Source organism: Acanthaster planci, linkage group LG04, assembly GCF_054643075.1.
Source record: "Acanthaster planci isolate LZ-2023a linkage group LG04, COTS_SCS, whole genome shotgun sequence".
NCBI classification, from domain to species: domain Eukaryota; kingdom Metazoa; phylum Echinodermata; class Asteroidea; order Valvatida; family Acanthasteridae; genus Acanthaster; species Acanthaster planci.
The window spans coordinates 11863224-11878604 of NC_141780.1; the positions used below are offsets into that span (position 1 = coordinate 11863224).

Genomic DNA, 15381 nt, shown 5'->3' on the forward strand with positions numbered 1-15381 from the left:
CTTTCCCTTGTGTCTCTATCTGTCCTTTGCTGCGATGTCGTCCGGTTTTATGGGCTTTATTTTGCTGTTTAAATGGTCCCGATCTGTGTGTTTCCTGTCCACTATTTGCAGCCATCTTGCTCAATCACGCACGTGTTCTCTTGAGTTGCGCCACCAAGTGGCGAAAATTATAGTTTCCCAACATGGCAGCGTCCACGATTGTCGAGGTTTGTGCATGTATGTTTTCCTTCCTCCATAGTTTGTGCTACTGCTAGTCTGAGCCACCTCTTTTAACATTTGGACATGGTGGCCCAACCATGTCCAAATGTTAAAAGAAGTAATTCGTGGAGTTACTGTAAGGAACACATTCTTTCTAGCCTAGGGCTAGCCCCACTACTGGCACTAGTGTTCAATACGCGGACACGAAATTGCGTATACGGACGTGTGGCTAAGGATAGATGGGGAGTGATAGTCCGTGCCACACTAGTGGGGCTAGCCTAGGGCCTACTTCTACTAGTTCTGGTTCATCATGTTCATCCTTGCTCTATGGTTCATGTACTACGGTTTCGAGTCAACTCGGACCCAAACCAACTCGGACCCATGCCAACTCGGACCCATGCCAACTCGGACCCACGACCAATTTGGACCCACGTCAACTCGGCCCCAATACTAACCCGGACCCACAACCAACTCGGACCCAATACTAACTGGGACCCATGACCAACTCGGACCCACCCTGAGTCAACTCGGACCCAACCCCAGGAGCGTGATTAACTTGTTGAAAATTTTTATTTTGTCCACTTTTACATTTAGCATTTGGTAAATGACACTTTTACACTGCATGCTGCCGAGATTTAACGTCCTCTCTACACGTTATGCAGGGAGACGGTGGCACAGGCTTCCCAGAATTTTTCCGTTTTCGAATTTGAACAGGCATGGTGTTAAAAACCGTACAGGACTAGATTTGATATCAGTGATGTCTTGGAACAAGTGATGAGTAACCGACGAGCGTCGTACTTTTATGGAGGCACATTTCCTTTGATGTCTTATTTGCTGCTTGTAATCTGGAATCTTAATCGGCTATTAGCTTCCGAGGTACCAGCGTGATTAACCACAAAGACTGATTTTGTCACCTTCCATTCTTGAAACCCTATGATCGGGGAGTGGGAGCTTGGGACAACCAATGGGAGCAGCTTTTGGAGTGTGATTGACAGTACCAAATCATTGACGCCCTTTCTCCGAAGTTTTTTTGGCACTCCAGATCACCAGCAGAAATCGAATGAACTTTCACCAAACAGCCCCAAAGTTTTTGTTGCAATAAAAAGCCACAGATAGGCCCTTCTGATGTACATAAGATATGCTGCATAAGCGTACAACAGATACTGCAGATATACATCAATGTCACGAACATTGACCTCTTACAGTGTCTCATGGTGTTATCCCCCACCTCACTTTTCAATTTTTTTGGCCTGGCAAGTCTTGCACCTCCACCTTGCCCCATTCCCTCCCCCACCCCCAATATCGGCAAGATGGAGGAATTCATCCATACAGGCCTTAACTGACTGTCCAAATAACGCAAATAGGTTGGTAATTTCGAACAACACAAATCAACTCATTTTGAAATAAAAATGTGGAATATTTCCCATTGGATTATACTTGGAGACGGTTTTTAAGCATCGTATGTCTGCTCGCGAGCTCATTATTAATATTTTGATACATCACATGTCATATGGCCACAAGAGAATGCAGATGTGTGAGGATTGTCACAGCGTTTGTCATGCACTCCGCCTCTCCTAAAGAGAGGTTGAGCATGGAATGAACACAGTAGGGGTACATGCTCATATGTGTATGTGGGGTACTTGGTCATGTGATGATGTCAGCACTGTAAGGCTGCTTCAGGAAAGAGATCTGTATCTAAGCTACCATCTTAAGCATTGGTAGGCTTATGGGCTATGAGAAAAAATGTTTAATGTCATTAGGCCAACTTACAAACAACCCTTGAAATTTTTTCACTCCTAAATTAGTATGTCTTCATCAGATGTAAACTTTTGGGTGGTTATCAAGCTGTTTTAAGGAAGATGAGTGGAAGCAGGATTGGGAAATCTTTCCCTGGTTCATGGATTCTTGACTGTGTCGTCCGTATGCCTTATTGCTCAGAGAGGCAGATGATGAGCCTCACAGTTAACTTCTAGGGGTAGGCTCACACAATGTACTCGGCACAATTGTTTTATGTCGAATATGCAAATTCACAAAAGTTGAACATATTTCAACTCAGCGAAAGTTGCTGAAGAGGTTTTGTGAAGTCAAATTCACCTTGCGTATGTCACTTGCTTGAAGTATGAACAGGCTTTAAGGTATACCACATTTAATTTAAGGCATAGACGTACAACATGTACATGTACTACCAAAATTGACAAAATTTCCAAAATGACTCCTGGATCCTTCAGTTGTGGAGATGGTTGGTAAATCATACATGTCAAAGTGTAAAGAAAATGAATTTGTATATAGCTTCCAGTATTGTGGTGTATGTGTAGAGACTCTGCTCTCTTTATTTCATTGCCATATTTTTGTCTATTGTGGAATGGTTGGTGAAACTATGGCTGCCTGACAGGTGAAAAGTAAAAATAATCGCTGAGTATAGAAACTTTCACGTAAGTATCAAAACACCAAACATTTGTAACTTCAACTGATACTTTAAAAAGAAAAGATGATTGTTTCAACTAAATGGAAAAAAATATACATTTTGGAATAAAATCTGATGCAAGCAAATGGTGATATTTCTGCACAGTTTGGCCACCAATATGAATGGTTTGCAATGAGAGGGCTGAGAGAGGGCCATACCTACATGTATGTCAGTAGGTATAGTATACATACTTTTGTACAAAAACAGTGAAGCATGCAAATGTGCATACATTACAGCAGACAGCAGGAATCGTACCGATGAAGATACATGTTCTAAATACATGTAAGTATTGTTTGCTGAACCTCCTTGATAGAATGTACCGCAAATAGGTCAGAAAAAGGGTTAGGAAGACTTCATTTCCTGTCATCTGGTGGTGTATAGCTTTTTACGGTTGTTACCAAATGCTGATCGTAATCGATTGCTGTGCTGTTTATCTTAGCCTTCAGCGCGTTCTTTGTACCCGAGTCTCGATGAAGCAACTAGCATCTACAGAGACATTGCAGCAGTGCCTACTCCTGCAAAGGCTAGCTTGCTGCGGACCAAAGAGGGTGCTCTGTCCGTCTTTATTGACTGGACCCAGCGGGATCTGGAGAGGTCAGAGAAAGTGAAATTCAAGTCTGTACATTTGGTACTTCCTGGGGAAGAGAATACCCTGGGCAGAGTCATCAACTTGGGACACACGGCAGAGATCAAGGCAGAGTGAGTGTTTGTGTCACACCTAAAGCCAGGTTTCATTGTTGACGTAAACAGATGCAGGCAGCATTGTGGAACTGTCCTTGATGATATACATTGAATATCATGCCTGATGTCAACATGGGCAGAGACGGTTGGTAGAGTTGGATCACATCCAACTTTGCTAACTGACTGTATAAACACGTAGGCCGGCATGACAAACATACAGTGTACGATGATATCTCTGTACCTTTTTATAGTAGCATATATTTGGCCCAATTCTCACTATGATGAAGGTATAACCCTAATGGTCAACAAAACTGACAACAAATCAATACATCGAATTGAAGTACCGGTTTATGAAAATTGTGAGAGTTTTGGACACCATTTTGTTTCAGGTTTTGTCAAACAATATCTCAAACCGTTTTTTGTTTGTTTGTTTGACTGTGTGCATCTTGACATCTTGCACACTGTCTGTGATCCGTACGACCCAATGGAAACTACAGTCATTTGCAAAAGTTTAGGACCATCCATATGAAATGCAGTAACCTAAAGAAAAACTAAACTTAAACCAATCCATCATGGCAACTTACATGTATGTTTATTTTCAATGTGTAACCTGAGTATCTTGGTTAAACAGCTATTTGACCACATTTCCATGATTTGAAATGTTATTAGTCCAATATTCAGTGTGCCCTCCCTTATTTCTGATTACATAGGTTGGTGTTTTTATCCATGCTGCCTTACAAACTACATGTATCATACAAGACCTGCCTTTGCAAAAATTTCATTCAAATGGGTATATAGCACTACACTGATGTTATGCACCACTGTAAAATCATGTTAAGTAATCATTCAATGAGACAATGTTATGCAGGCCCAGTGGCAGAAATACCAATCAAATTCCAGGTGGTCTTAAACTTTTCCAAATGACTGAAATAACAGTTTATATGGGTAAAACACATTTTACTTCTTTGATTAACTCTTGCTGTGGTTTGCCTTTCAAATTGCTTCCAAATCTGTTTTTCTGAGTAGGGGAAGGAAACCGGTGAAAGTAGCCCATCTTCAATACATGCGCTGTGCAGTGCATGTACATATGCACTGCACAGTGCATGTATTGAAGATGTACATATACTAATACTCAACTGAACATAGTCTCTCGTCTTCATAATCTGCCTATCTCCACCTGGCAATGGCAAATCCAGCATGGGAGTTCCGTTTTCTTTCCCCTTCTCCCCCAAGACACGTTGCAGATTTGTTTACTTTTTAAACTGAAAGCACAAACATTTTAGAAAAACAAAGCTGCCTCCCCCTCTTGAGGGGGTAATGAGGATTCCTTTAAGGATAAAAAAAATTTGGGCTGTTAAATTTTAGAAAAATATTCCACTGCCCACTGGTCGGTAAGTTCCCCAAGTACTTCTACCAACCAGACTATCAACCATTCAGTACTGCTGATCCCAAGTTAGTTGTGGTGCTATACTGAAGCTCAGTGACAGAGGAAGTACACTAATAAGATCTTAAGATAAAATTCAAAATTTTGTTAACTGTGTAAATCGCTTGGAGATATTACACAAAGACTTTTTGTATTGAGGGGATGAGCAGAGGTTGAGTGCTGTCTGATTGGCTTTTCATTTCTGTTTCTATGTGGGTTGTAACAGTGCTGTAGATGTATGTACATGCCAGTAAACTACAATTCTACATGGTTTGTTGGTCAGTGGTAGCAGAAAAAAACCAGCATCTCATCATGAGCTGTAGTATACAGCTGATAGCAATGGTACTCTGTTCTGTGTTCTCTCAGGCTATTGAGCAGCGTGAGTCCCACAGGGACCAAGCGGGCAGTCATCAGGGAGGTGAAAAACAAGAAAGGAGAGGAGAAGCAATATGCAGAGGTCAGTGGTTAGAGGATTGACCAATCATCAGCCAGCAGTGGCCAGTTTTGGCTTGACCCATTTTTAAAAGTGGTTTTATTCTAATCGGTATTCTTCACCCCAAAATTGTGATTATTGAAATCCATATGTCCATTATTTCTGAACTTCTGTGCACAATTTCTGTCAGTATTTGAAAGTAATGCTCTACAGTGTATCAGTTAACACTATTTTAGAACTTTAACCCTAACCCCCAGGCTCCTGCACTAGAAAGCATACTGAACCCCACAAAATCCAACAGGTTCATGTACTTGTCTATGTACTTGTACATGCAGGTTAGTGTACCAAACCTGATAAACTCCAACAGAATGAGTCTGTTGGAGTTTGAGTGATATGGTATGGATGGGTCTATGCAGTATAGGATGACTTGCATTGAACAGTACCAAACCTGACAAAATCAAGCATAGTCCAACAATTGGTACAGCAAGCCAGACACTGCACACAGTGATATGTGTGTGTCCCAACTCACACAGAATCCAACACCATCCCCCTGGGCCTTTCATCCCAAGTCTCACAAAATTCAACAAGAAGTTCCTCAGGTACGGTACCAAACCTGCCAAAACCTCACAAAACCTGCTGTTGGAGCATGGCAGGTTTTGGGCAGTTAGGGTTAAACTTCCTTTTGGTGCCAAATCTCAAAATCTGCTACACTGTGGTGCAACTTGAAGGGGCAGCTTGTAGATTGCAAACTTGTGCAATACCTATGTATTGCAGCTGTAGATGTCAAACTTGCAACACAATTGCACATTTCGAGGCACAGAGGTACATAGGTAAATGTATGTACAGACAGGTCCCCTAAACTCTAAGGCACCTCTCTGAGTAAACTCTGATATCGCAGATGTTTTTGTTGAACAGGAGTTCCAAATTACATGTATGTGTCAGGCAAATAGAATGCAAGGTTTGATGAAGGCATTGAAATAGGCCATGTGTGGTAGAATTGAATATTGCTCATTAGCATGTTCTTGAAATGTAGTTACAGAGGTTTAAACGCTTTTCATACGGGGGTACATGTATGTGTGTTTTTCTTCGGTCAGATATGGGATGCAAGCCATAAAATTCTCAACCTAGATCTGACAGCACAGGAGAAGCATGGAAAAGTGTATGAAGATGGTACGTGACTTGTTGGGTTGGTTGATTGATTGATTTGTTGGTCTTCATTTTATAGGAAGAAATGAGTGTTGATTTACACTGTATGCTGGAAAAGAGAATGTTTATGTTACATCTCTAATGTGTCAAAATATGACTTCAGGCATGAGAGTATTTTGATGATTTTTGACCATAGCTGAGCCACAGCGGACTTGTCTTTATTACCTTACAGTCACTGACTATTGATTGCTGTTAGTAAGAACCTTACGAGTAATTCACTAAGTGTTAAAAAGCCAGATGCTGCTAGGTAACAGGTATGTAATGAATACTATAACTAAATAATGGATGACAATACTATCATCCTTGTCACTAATGAAGTGATTTTTGGTAACAAGTTCGTGCCAACCATGGTTGAACTTTCTGCAAGTTTGGCTGCCCATTCAAAGTGGTTGTCATTGTAAACCTAACGAAGGTCTGTAATTCTGTTCCTCTGTTTGGTGATTTCAGAAAGTTCAGGAACCTTCTCTTTGAACAGAACCATGTGGAAGGAATTTAACATGCTTACAATTGTCCGAGTCACCTAGGTGAGGTTTGTTTTGTTTCTTAAAGAGCTGTTCGGTAGCTTGGCCTGGTCATCATCAGAGACACGTCTGGTGTACATTGCAGAGAAGAAAAAACCAAAGGCCATTTCATACTTTGAACCAAAATCCCAGAAAACTAAAAATGGAGAGACTGAAGACAGCGCTTCTGGAAAAGATGAGCCAGTCAAGGTAAAGATATTTTCGCATGTAAAGCACTGACTTTATTTTGACACCTGATAAAGCCATTATTTCAAAGAGGCATACGAATGAATTAAGGTGCTCTGAGCTTAAACAGAGGAGAAGTGGTCTCATGGGAGCTTGTGTTTGGGATGTTATATATGCGAAGTGGCTTGTGTGGGTATGGCAAGGAATATGACTTCCCAATTTTCATCTGGATGGGTACAAAACTTTTCATCACCGAGGTAATTTTTGTGTCTAGAGTCTGTATCAGTACAGGAAACGGTATCACTGGATGAGGCGTACTCTTGACTTCTTATCCTTACTCCAAATTTGTTTCATCTTGGATTCCTCTCTGATAGGCATGCAGTCATGTGGGTGTAGTGCCTGTCTACCAAATTTAAAACTGAAAAGTTCTGGCGAGGGGTTACAGTGCCCCATTGCCCACTCCCTTGAGCAAGATACTTTATTGTAACAATTGTTTTTTTTTGTCCTCTCATGCGTTACTGATAACCTTGCAAGCAGAATGTACCACTTCTGTTTTAATACTCTTAATCAGTAGACTGCATCCAGAGCAATATATTGACCAAACTGTAAGTGTAGTAAGTGGCAAAGCCATCCTGTCTAGGGAGCTCTGTGCTAGTCATCAAGACAACTTCTTTCTCTTAGAACAGAGGGCTAATTGCATTGTTTCAATGAAACCTTGTTCATTAATTTGGGTTTTGCATTGTAGGGAGATCAGAACGTGCTGTATGAGGAATGGGGTGAAACACTCACATCCAAACATCATCCTGTAGTCTGTGTCCTAGACCTTGAGAGCCAGACTATCAGCGTACTCGATTCTGTGCCTAATGAAGTCTCGGCTGGACATGTAAGCATGTGTGGCTATTCCTTTTTGGAAAATGGGTTTCATTCCTGTCATTAAAATCACATCGAGAAGTCTGACTTTAAGGTAAAGTGGATCATTTTTCATTTATGCATTTTTGTCAATGGAAGCAACAAATTTGCTCAAAATCTTAAGAAAGGTACTGAACTACCGATCTCCTCCTTTTGAGTCTGGCATATTGCTTAAAACTTTATGTCATGTTTTGAAGTGACTGAATCCCCGGGGGCAGTATTCTCAGTGATATCAAAAACACTTCTCAGCATGAGAGAAGGAACACAGGTAACTTCACTGGTAGTTCAGTGTCATCACTATCTCTAGCCCAAGAATGCTATTTAACAATCCTTCTGATGGTTGATCTACAAATGGCCCTCTCTCACCATGGTTGGTATCTGTTTTTGTCATTTTGTTGGTTATAGTATTTTAATTCTGCGTTGCCTGTTTTGAAATGTGTGTTATCTGTTTGCCTGACCACCTAAAAATTTTTCTGCATCACCACTTTTTCATAACCAGGCGGTATGGGCTCCAGATGACTTGGGCATCGTGTTTGTTGGTTGGTTTCACGAGCCGTACAGACTTGGCGTACGATACTGCTACAATAGGAGGTAAGAATGACTCTTGGTCTAGCTGCAGTCATCAGTTATGACCCAGCATATGTGTGGTAACCAGACTTAGGATCACCGAGGTAAGTTTTGTCCTGTGACTATGGTTTAGCCCCCTACCATTCCTACAAAGCTCTAATGATGTGAAGTGAAGTTTGTAAATATTTTGGGGAAAAAATAGTTGTAATCTTCCTCTGCTGTATTTGAAAATAGACCCCATAAAACTAGGAAGTGTCAAATAAAACTTGGATTTTGTGGGTTAAACTAATCCACAATTGACTCTGAATGTATGGGCTGGAATAGCTTCAACACACAGAGTTTCAGCTTCCTGCTTTCATTAGATTAAGTAAACAATAGCCCCTTGAAGTACCCTTTCTCTGCTGGGTGGGGCATAGGTACTCAACCTGCAAGATTCCATCAGTCCACTTATTGTATTGGTACTCAGCCCAACAAACACAAACAGGCTGTAAACTGTTGGGTTTTGGCTGAGTGGGGATACTTGGTCATATACTGTGTAAAAGGAATAGGGACACAGTGTACTCATCCCTTCAAGATCCAATAACTGCAGGGCTATTCAAAATTGTATTTGTTTTTTGGAGGGGGGCTCAGATTTCTTTGTTTTATCTTTCGCTACTCTTAAAAAAGCAAGGTCACCAAACACTCTAAGTAGAGTAAGTTATTCTACTCCTGAAGTACAGGTACATGACCAAATGACCCCCATTGTTTACAGGCACACACATACCAGGAGCACCATTTATCAAACACCCAGCAAGTACTGGGCATTACCAACCATACCCACTCAGTCCAAACCCAACACTGTTACTGCATCTGTACAGTACTCATCCCGTCATAACCCAACACTTTATGTAGTAAGTTTCATATGTACAGAGAGTGGAACCCACCAAATTTCATCAAACTCTGATGTTGTAAATTGATGGGATGGGGAACATTAGGGTTAAAAAGTACATTCAGAACAAGCAGTTAAGTTGCAGTCAGGCACGACACCTTAAATTTGAGAGTCCACAACAGAAACACCAATGACAGACCTGCCAACTTTGCCGTACTCCTTCCTAAGGTCAGGCATTACCACACAATAGATAAAAAGGTATTCAAATGAGCCTCCAGTTCATTTGAATTTTTAATTTAACCCTAACACTCCTCAATCCTTCATCTGTTGGAGGACTGAGGAGTGTTAGGGTTAATGTTTGGTAATGCCTGACCTCAGGAAGGAATACGGCATTGAAGATTTATGCATTATGCTGACATTTGGTGTGAAAAGTTATTATTGGACACTTTTTCAGACAAATTTGAGTTGGGTTGCATGGGAGGTATGTGAAGTGACATTGGATGAACCTTCTGTAAATGTCAACAGTCATAATTAGCGGTCCAACCTTACACATAAGCATTTCAAATGTTCTGTTGTTACATTATTCCAGGAGTGCCTTGTACTACGTCCAGCTTGAAGGTGATAGATGCGGTGAGTTCATCATTCTTCTAAAGAGTTAAAGAGATTGTGCACATAATTCTTTTATTATTGCCTGATTATGGGCTATTTTTGTACTTGTCTCGTTCATTAATTTGAACCAAAACCAGATGGAGTATATCTTCATCCCTAATGATCATGTGTTAGCTTGACAAAGTCAGTACAAAACTTAGGAAATATAAAATGCTGCCCTGAACCAATGAGCATGTCCCAGTTGGATTGATGTTGAATGTTCCACCTTCCCCCAGTGACAATCTGTGACCTCCAGGGTGGCTCCCCTCTCCATTTGAAATGTACACATTCCCCCCCCCACTGCCCCTTCAGACAGTTTTCCCTAGTTACACTAGTACCACATCAAGTTTCTTGCTCTCAGTTTGCCTTCTTTAAATTGGCATTTTGTAAACAGAAGTCCTGAGTGGGACAGACTTGTCATTGTGGTGCCCACGTTTTAGTCCAGATCAAACCAAGTTGGTGTACCTGTGCAATGAAGTCGGGGGACCACACAGGCATTGCGGCCAAATTGCTGTGGTAAGGTTTCATTGACAGACATCTTGGAATCATACTAAGCTGCCTTCTTTTTGTGTGTTGTGCATGTTTGCATTTTGTTGTCACTAGAGGTACTGAGCAAGACAGACAAGAGTATATGGTGCCCTCGATTTAGCCAGGATAAAAGCAAGTTAGTGTACCTGTGCAATGAGGCAGGGGGCCCACACCATCACTGTAGTCAAATTGTCATGGTAAGGCCCTATGGCAGACCTAGGAACAAAGGTTACAAGATCAACCGGGGACACTCTTTCTTCTGATGATGCACAGTTTCTTCACGCTTCTCTCTGTCTTCAACTCATTTAAAGAATGTTTGTGAATCAGGCATTTTGTATAGAGATTACTGATTTGTTTCATTGCAATTTAAATTTGCATAATGTCCAGTATCCTGACTTCTAATATGTTTCTGTTTTCACATTTGAATTCCCCAGACTATGCTTTAATGTATGATTTGAGGCAAGCTTTTTGAACTTAACCTGCACTTCTGCAATAGTCTGATGACTCTCTATCATTCCTGTCTACAATGCAAAGTGTGTTGTTGCAAGGGGCCTTTGACATAACTGCTCAATTCATTTGCTCTGGCAACATTGTCTATAATTTGTAGAGACCAAAAGTGGAAATGTATCAAACATTTAATGAAATCCATCTTCTGAATATTTATTTGTTCTCATCATGTAACTTCTAGAAGAGTCAACTTGTTTAGCAGTACTGAGTTAAATACTTTTCCTACATAACCTTTGTTTTCCTAACAGTACGATTGGGTATCTAAGAAGACTACAGTGGTTGTAGACACCGTGCAAAAGCCTACAGGTACAATTCTTGGTAGATCCTCCAAAAGCCACTGAGGCAGTGAAACATATGCATGTTAACATGGTTGGATATATTCACATATAATTATTGCAATGTTGAAAGGGTGTTGCTTCAGAACACGGACACAAAAAAGCATAGGATTCAAATTGTTAGAATCGTCGTTTAATTCCATCTTTTGTTTCTGAAAAATGTAATCAATGAATCTGACACTCAAACCGTGCTGTTCATTTGTGTAGATGTACATATGTCATTGCAAAGGGTCTTTTCTCGGATGTTGTTTTCATAAGAGTAACCAGTCGTTGTTAAGGATATTTACCGACTCTGGCTCTCTGGAATCCGTGCTGCACTCTGATTATTGCAGCTTTGTAAGAAAGACAGTTTTAAAAGTTGTTTTCATAATATTCAGAAAAATGTCCAGTGTAATTATTTAGTTGAAATATGTTTGAATTACTGCTAATGAGTTCATCTTCATTTTGTGTTTAGCTGGCTCCCCATTCCCTGGTGTCTACGTCTTTGGTGATAACCCAGTTGATAAGTGCTGGATGAGTGACAATAAACGTCTTGTGTTGGCCTCATTTTGGGGAAGTAAAAAGGTAACAATATTTATTGGTATTGTCCCTTGACCTTTGCCCTTTGTTATGATACTATGTTGATCTGGTCATCAACATTGTGTTCCAGTTACCCTGCTGAACAAAAATGATTGCCTCATTTGTACCAAAGCTTACATGATGAACCTATTTTCTTATGTTTGGATGCACTTCTGCCATTCCTGGATAATGCACTTGTTTCTTTTTTTGAACAGGAAATTCTTGTAATAAACACAGACAAGTGTTCGGTGACCAGGTTGACCTCTGATCCCAAGTTTGGGGCATGGACAATTCTCGATATTGTAGGTGATGTCATACTAGCCGCACGCTCTGCTCCTAATAGAAGACCTGAACTGGTAGGTGAACAAACTTTCTATGCGGATAGCCTACCAAAAGATATGTTTTGGAGCTCAAAAAATTATTCTTGACTTTGACTTTATTTAAGTTGTCATTAGGCAATGGCATCTGGCAAATGGTATTATATAATGCCTTATTCGTAGAATTTGTTTAATCACTATTTCCACCGTGGACCATTAGAAATGGTGTGGATGCGAAATACATAAATGGCTCGGAAAAAGTAGTTGGTTATATCACCGATTGGTACAGTTATTTCACAAACCTTTGTATGTACACGCATATTGATGTGAAGTGCACATTGCTTATGGTGTGTGGCATAAAATAACCACATCAAGCTGTGATGTAACCACCCAATTGTCCAAGCTGTACACACATCCTCTATGTGTACCATTTCTGATAGTTCTTATTGTTTCATTTCCTCTGCTCAAACCATACCACAGCCAAGAATTTCTACTACAACACCCTTGGCACCCAAAGTATATCCACTGTACCCATAATAACTAAAGCACATTGCAATCACATTACTATAGACATACATGTATTAACAAAAATATTGTGCAGATGGCAACCAAGTATTGTATCCATAGCAACCAGTTCACTATATCAATACGAATTACGTCCTTAGCAATCACAGTGTTACTTCCATGGCAACTAAAGGCCATGTCGGTACATGTGCTCAGGCATTTGTGCATTTTCATACTTATGAGCACAGTTTTAGTCCTTAAATGGTTATCTATAGATTATCATGTAGAGTTCATTGTTGCAAACCTTTTGCTAAAATACAAGTGGAACTTCAGTCATCACATTCAAATTCAATTACAAGGAAAAATGTGGTGTAGGGAATTCATTGACAGGCCCCTGTGGTACCAGTCTAGTCTGTAAGTTTTGATCTGCAAGTCGTCGTGTATGTCCCTCCATCATGTCATGCATGTTACACAAGTTGATTTTTGTGTGAAGGTGATAGGTGAGCTACCATCTGAGGGGCAGGAGCTTAGCATGGCCTGGATCTTATTGGATGCTAGTATGGCCTACGTTGAGAACTTGTCCTGGGAAATTCTGCAACTCAAGGCAAAGACAGACACAGAGTCTGCTCATGGTGAGTCAGACAGTGATTTGAATTTATAGCATTGATTTCGAAGTGAATTAAAGGTGACTGAGTTTTTTTGAATGATGGGAAAACATTTTTTTATGGTGTCAAGCATGCCCCTTGAGTGCTGAGATTTATACCTCAAATCTATTGTGTAAGTTTGTTGATGTCACAATGATATTTTCTGAATGGATGCCCAGTGAACAGGCAACTGTGTATACGTCTGAGTAACCTAACAAAATTTACATCTATGATGCAAAGCCAAATTAATATCATTGTTTATTTCTGCTCTATTATGATGGATTGTGCAGGTGTTATTGACTATGAGGCTATTCTTCTAACGCCAGGCCAGACATCCAATGGTAACCTGCCACCGCTTATTGTTCTGCCGCATGGTAAGTCAATATCTTGGACATTGTGTACACGGTCAAAATTGATCCCAGTTTCCATTACCAACAAGGTTGGTGAACCCAGCTGTGACCATTGTAAAATGAATGGCTATGAAATTTAGATTTCTTGAAAACACCCATGGCACTATGGTTGGCAAACTGAAGAAACCCAGTGAGAATTTATGTGAGGCATTCCCGGTTTTAGAGGTGGGGGAAACACCAGTATTGTAGTTGAGTCACCAACGTTGAGTCCGAGTCCCAAGTTACAAGCCTTGAGACTGGGTCCTGAGTCACAAGCCTCAAGTTGAGTCCAATTCATGAAAAATGTGACTCCAGTCTGACTTGAATCTGAGTCCTGGACTTGAGTCCTGCTACACTGGGAACCCCATAGAAATACTTTGGGGAAACCAATGTAACCAGTTAGGGACTGGTGCTGAGGTGAAAGGTGAGGAAGGAATTGCTGCGCTAATTATACTACTCCACCCTTTCACAATCTTGGGGATGTGGGGTGTCGAATACATGGAAGACGATATTTACATGAGTTCTGATATGAAGTGGGATTTATATTTTTGTATGGAATGCATAGATAAATATAAGTCTCTGATGTTGTGTCTCTTTTAGGTGGTCCACACAGCGTAATAGTAGCTGAGTATCTGCTGTCAATGGTGGCATTTTGCAAGTTGGGATTCGCGGTGCTCTTGGGTAATCAAGAAATCTACACATAAAGAAATCTTTGGATGATATACTTTGTGCAGAATATCCCAAGTTAGAGCAAGCTAGGGGAGTGAAACATCTTCTGAAATCAACCTGGATGAAGACATTATCAATGTTGTTATCAAAATTCATAGGCATGTTTTAAGAAAGAACATTTGGGAAAAATTGGGATGCAATTAATAATTTTTCTGAAGTTAATCACAAGAAGAGAATTGTGATGAAGCAATGTCTTTGTTACTCTGAGTAGCTTGTGGCTCATTTTGATACATGATGATTTGTCATTGATTCGTGATTGTGACGTCGTTGTGATCAAATGATGACTTGCAACACATTGATTACAACTGGACAAGTTTCTGTCTTCTGCTTGCCTTTTTGTAGTCAATTTCCGAGGCTCTTTAGGCTTTGGTCAAGCCAGCATCTTATCACTACCAGGCAATGTGGGTCGACAGGATGTGGATGATGTGCAGGTAACACATTTCAGTTATCATGATCAGTGGCACACATGGTCTTTGCTGCAAAGATCAATAAGGTTTTTTTCACAGACACTGACCTTTATTTTGCTTTTAGTAGTTTAAAAGTGCCTCTCAAGCCTTGTCATTAGAAATGCACCTATCAGACAGCATTCATGCAGCTCTTAATGACAATTTACATGAAGTTAAAATACTTCCTTAGTTCATACCAATTTCCCAGGTAATAATATTGTTTTGAAATGATTTTGTGCATATGCCCATATGTGTAATGTAAAATATAAATATTTTATCCAAATGTTATAAAACATTTTTGGCTGTATTGAAGAGGTGTTGCTGTGAGAGAAATGAGTTAT

General features: G+C 40.3%; 2 protein-coding genes across 6 annotated transcripts in view; one reads left to right on the top strand and one right to left on the bottom strand.

Annotated features, from left to right (window-relative positions):
• Positions 1-154, bottom strand: part of tsr1 (TSR1 ribosome maturation factor) — a 33270-nt gene extending 33116 nt beyond the window's left edge. For 2 of the 4 annotated variants that reach the window (XM_087136366.1, XM_087136365.1), the window contains exon 1: positions 1-154. In XM_087136366.1, the coding sequence (XP_086992492.1) occupies positions 1-115 (115 nt within the window). In that variant the 5' untranslated portion in view covers positions 116-154. The other 2 variants (XM_022243668.2, XM_022243667.2) reach the window with 1 other exon arrangement.
• The window catches only part of LOC110984912 (acylamino-acid-releasing enzyme-like), a 20216-nt gene continuing 4950 nt past the window's right edge, over positions 116-15381 (top strand). Inside the window, exons 1-16 of one of the 2 annotated variants that reach the window (XM_087136367.1) lie at positions 116-206; positions 3102-3361; positions 5133-5223; positions 6294-6369; positions 6955-7115; positions 7837-7974; positions 8500-8591; positions 10025-10065; positions 10478-10599; positions 11367-11424; positions 11908-12017; positions 12227-12367; positions 13326-13464; positions 13767-13850; positions 14466-14546; positions 14937-15025. In XM_087136367.1, coding sequence (XP_086992493.1) covers positions 183-206; positions 3102-3361; positions 5133-5223; positions 6294-6369; positions 6955-7115; positions 7837-7974; positions 8500-8591; positions 10025-10065; positions 10478-10599; positions 11367-11424; positions 11908-12017; positions 12227-12367; positions 13326-13464; positions 13767-13850; positions 14466-14546; positions 14937-15025 — 1707 coding nt within the window. In that variant the 5' untranslated portion in view covers positions 116-182. Of the gene's footprint in view, positions 207-3101; positions 3362-5132; positions 5224-6293; positions 6370-6954; positions 7116-7836; positions 7975-8499; positions 8592-10024; positions 10066-10477; positions 10600-10686; positions 10809-11366; positions 11425-11907; positions 12018-12226; positions 12368-13325; positions 13465-13766; positions 13851-14465; positions 14547-14936; positions 15026-15381 lie in introns of both variants that reach the window. The other variant, XM_087136368.1, reaches the window with a different exon arrangement.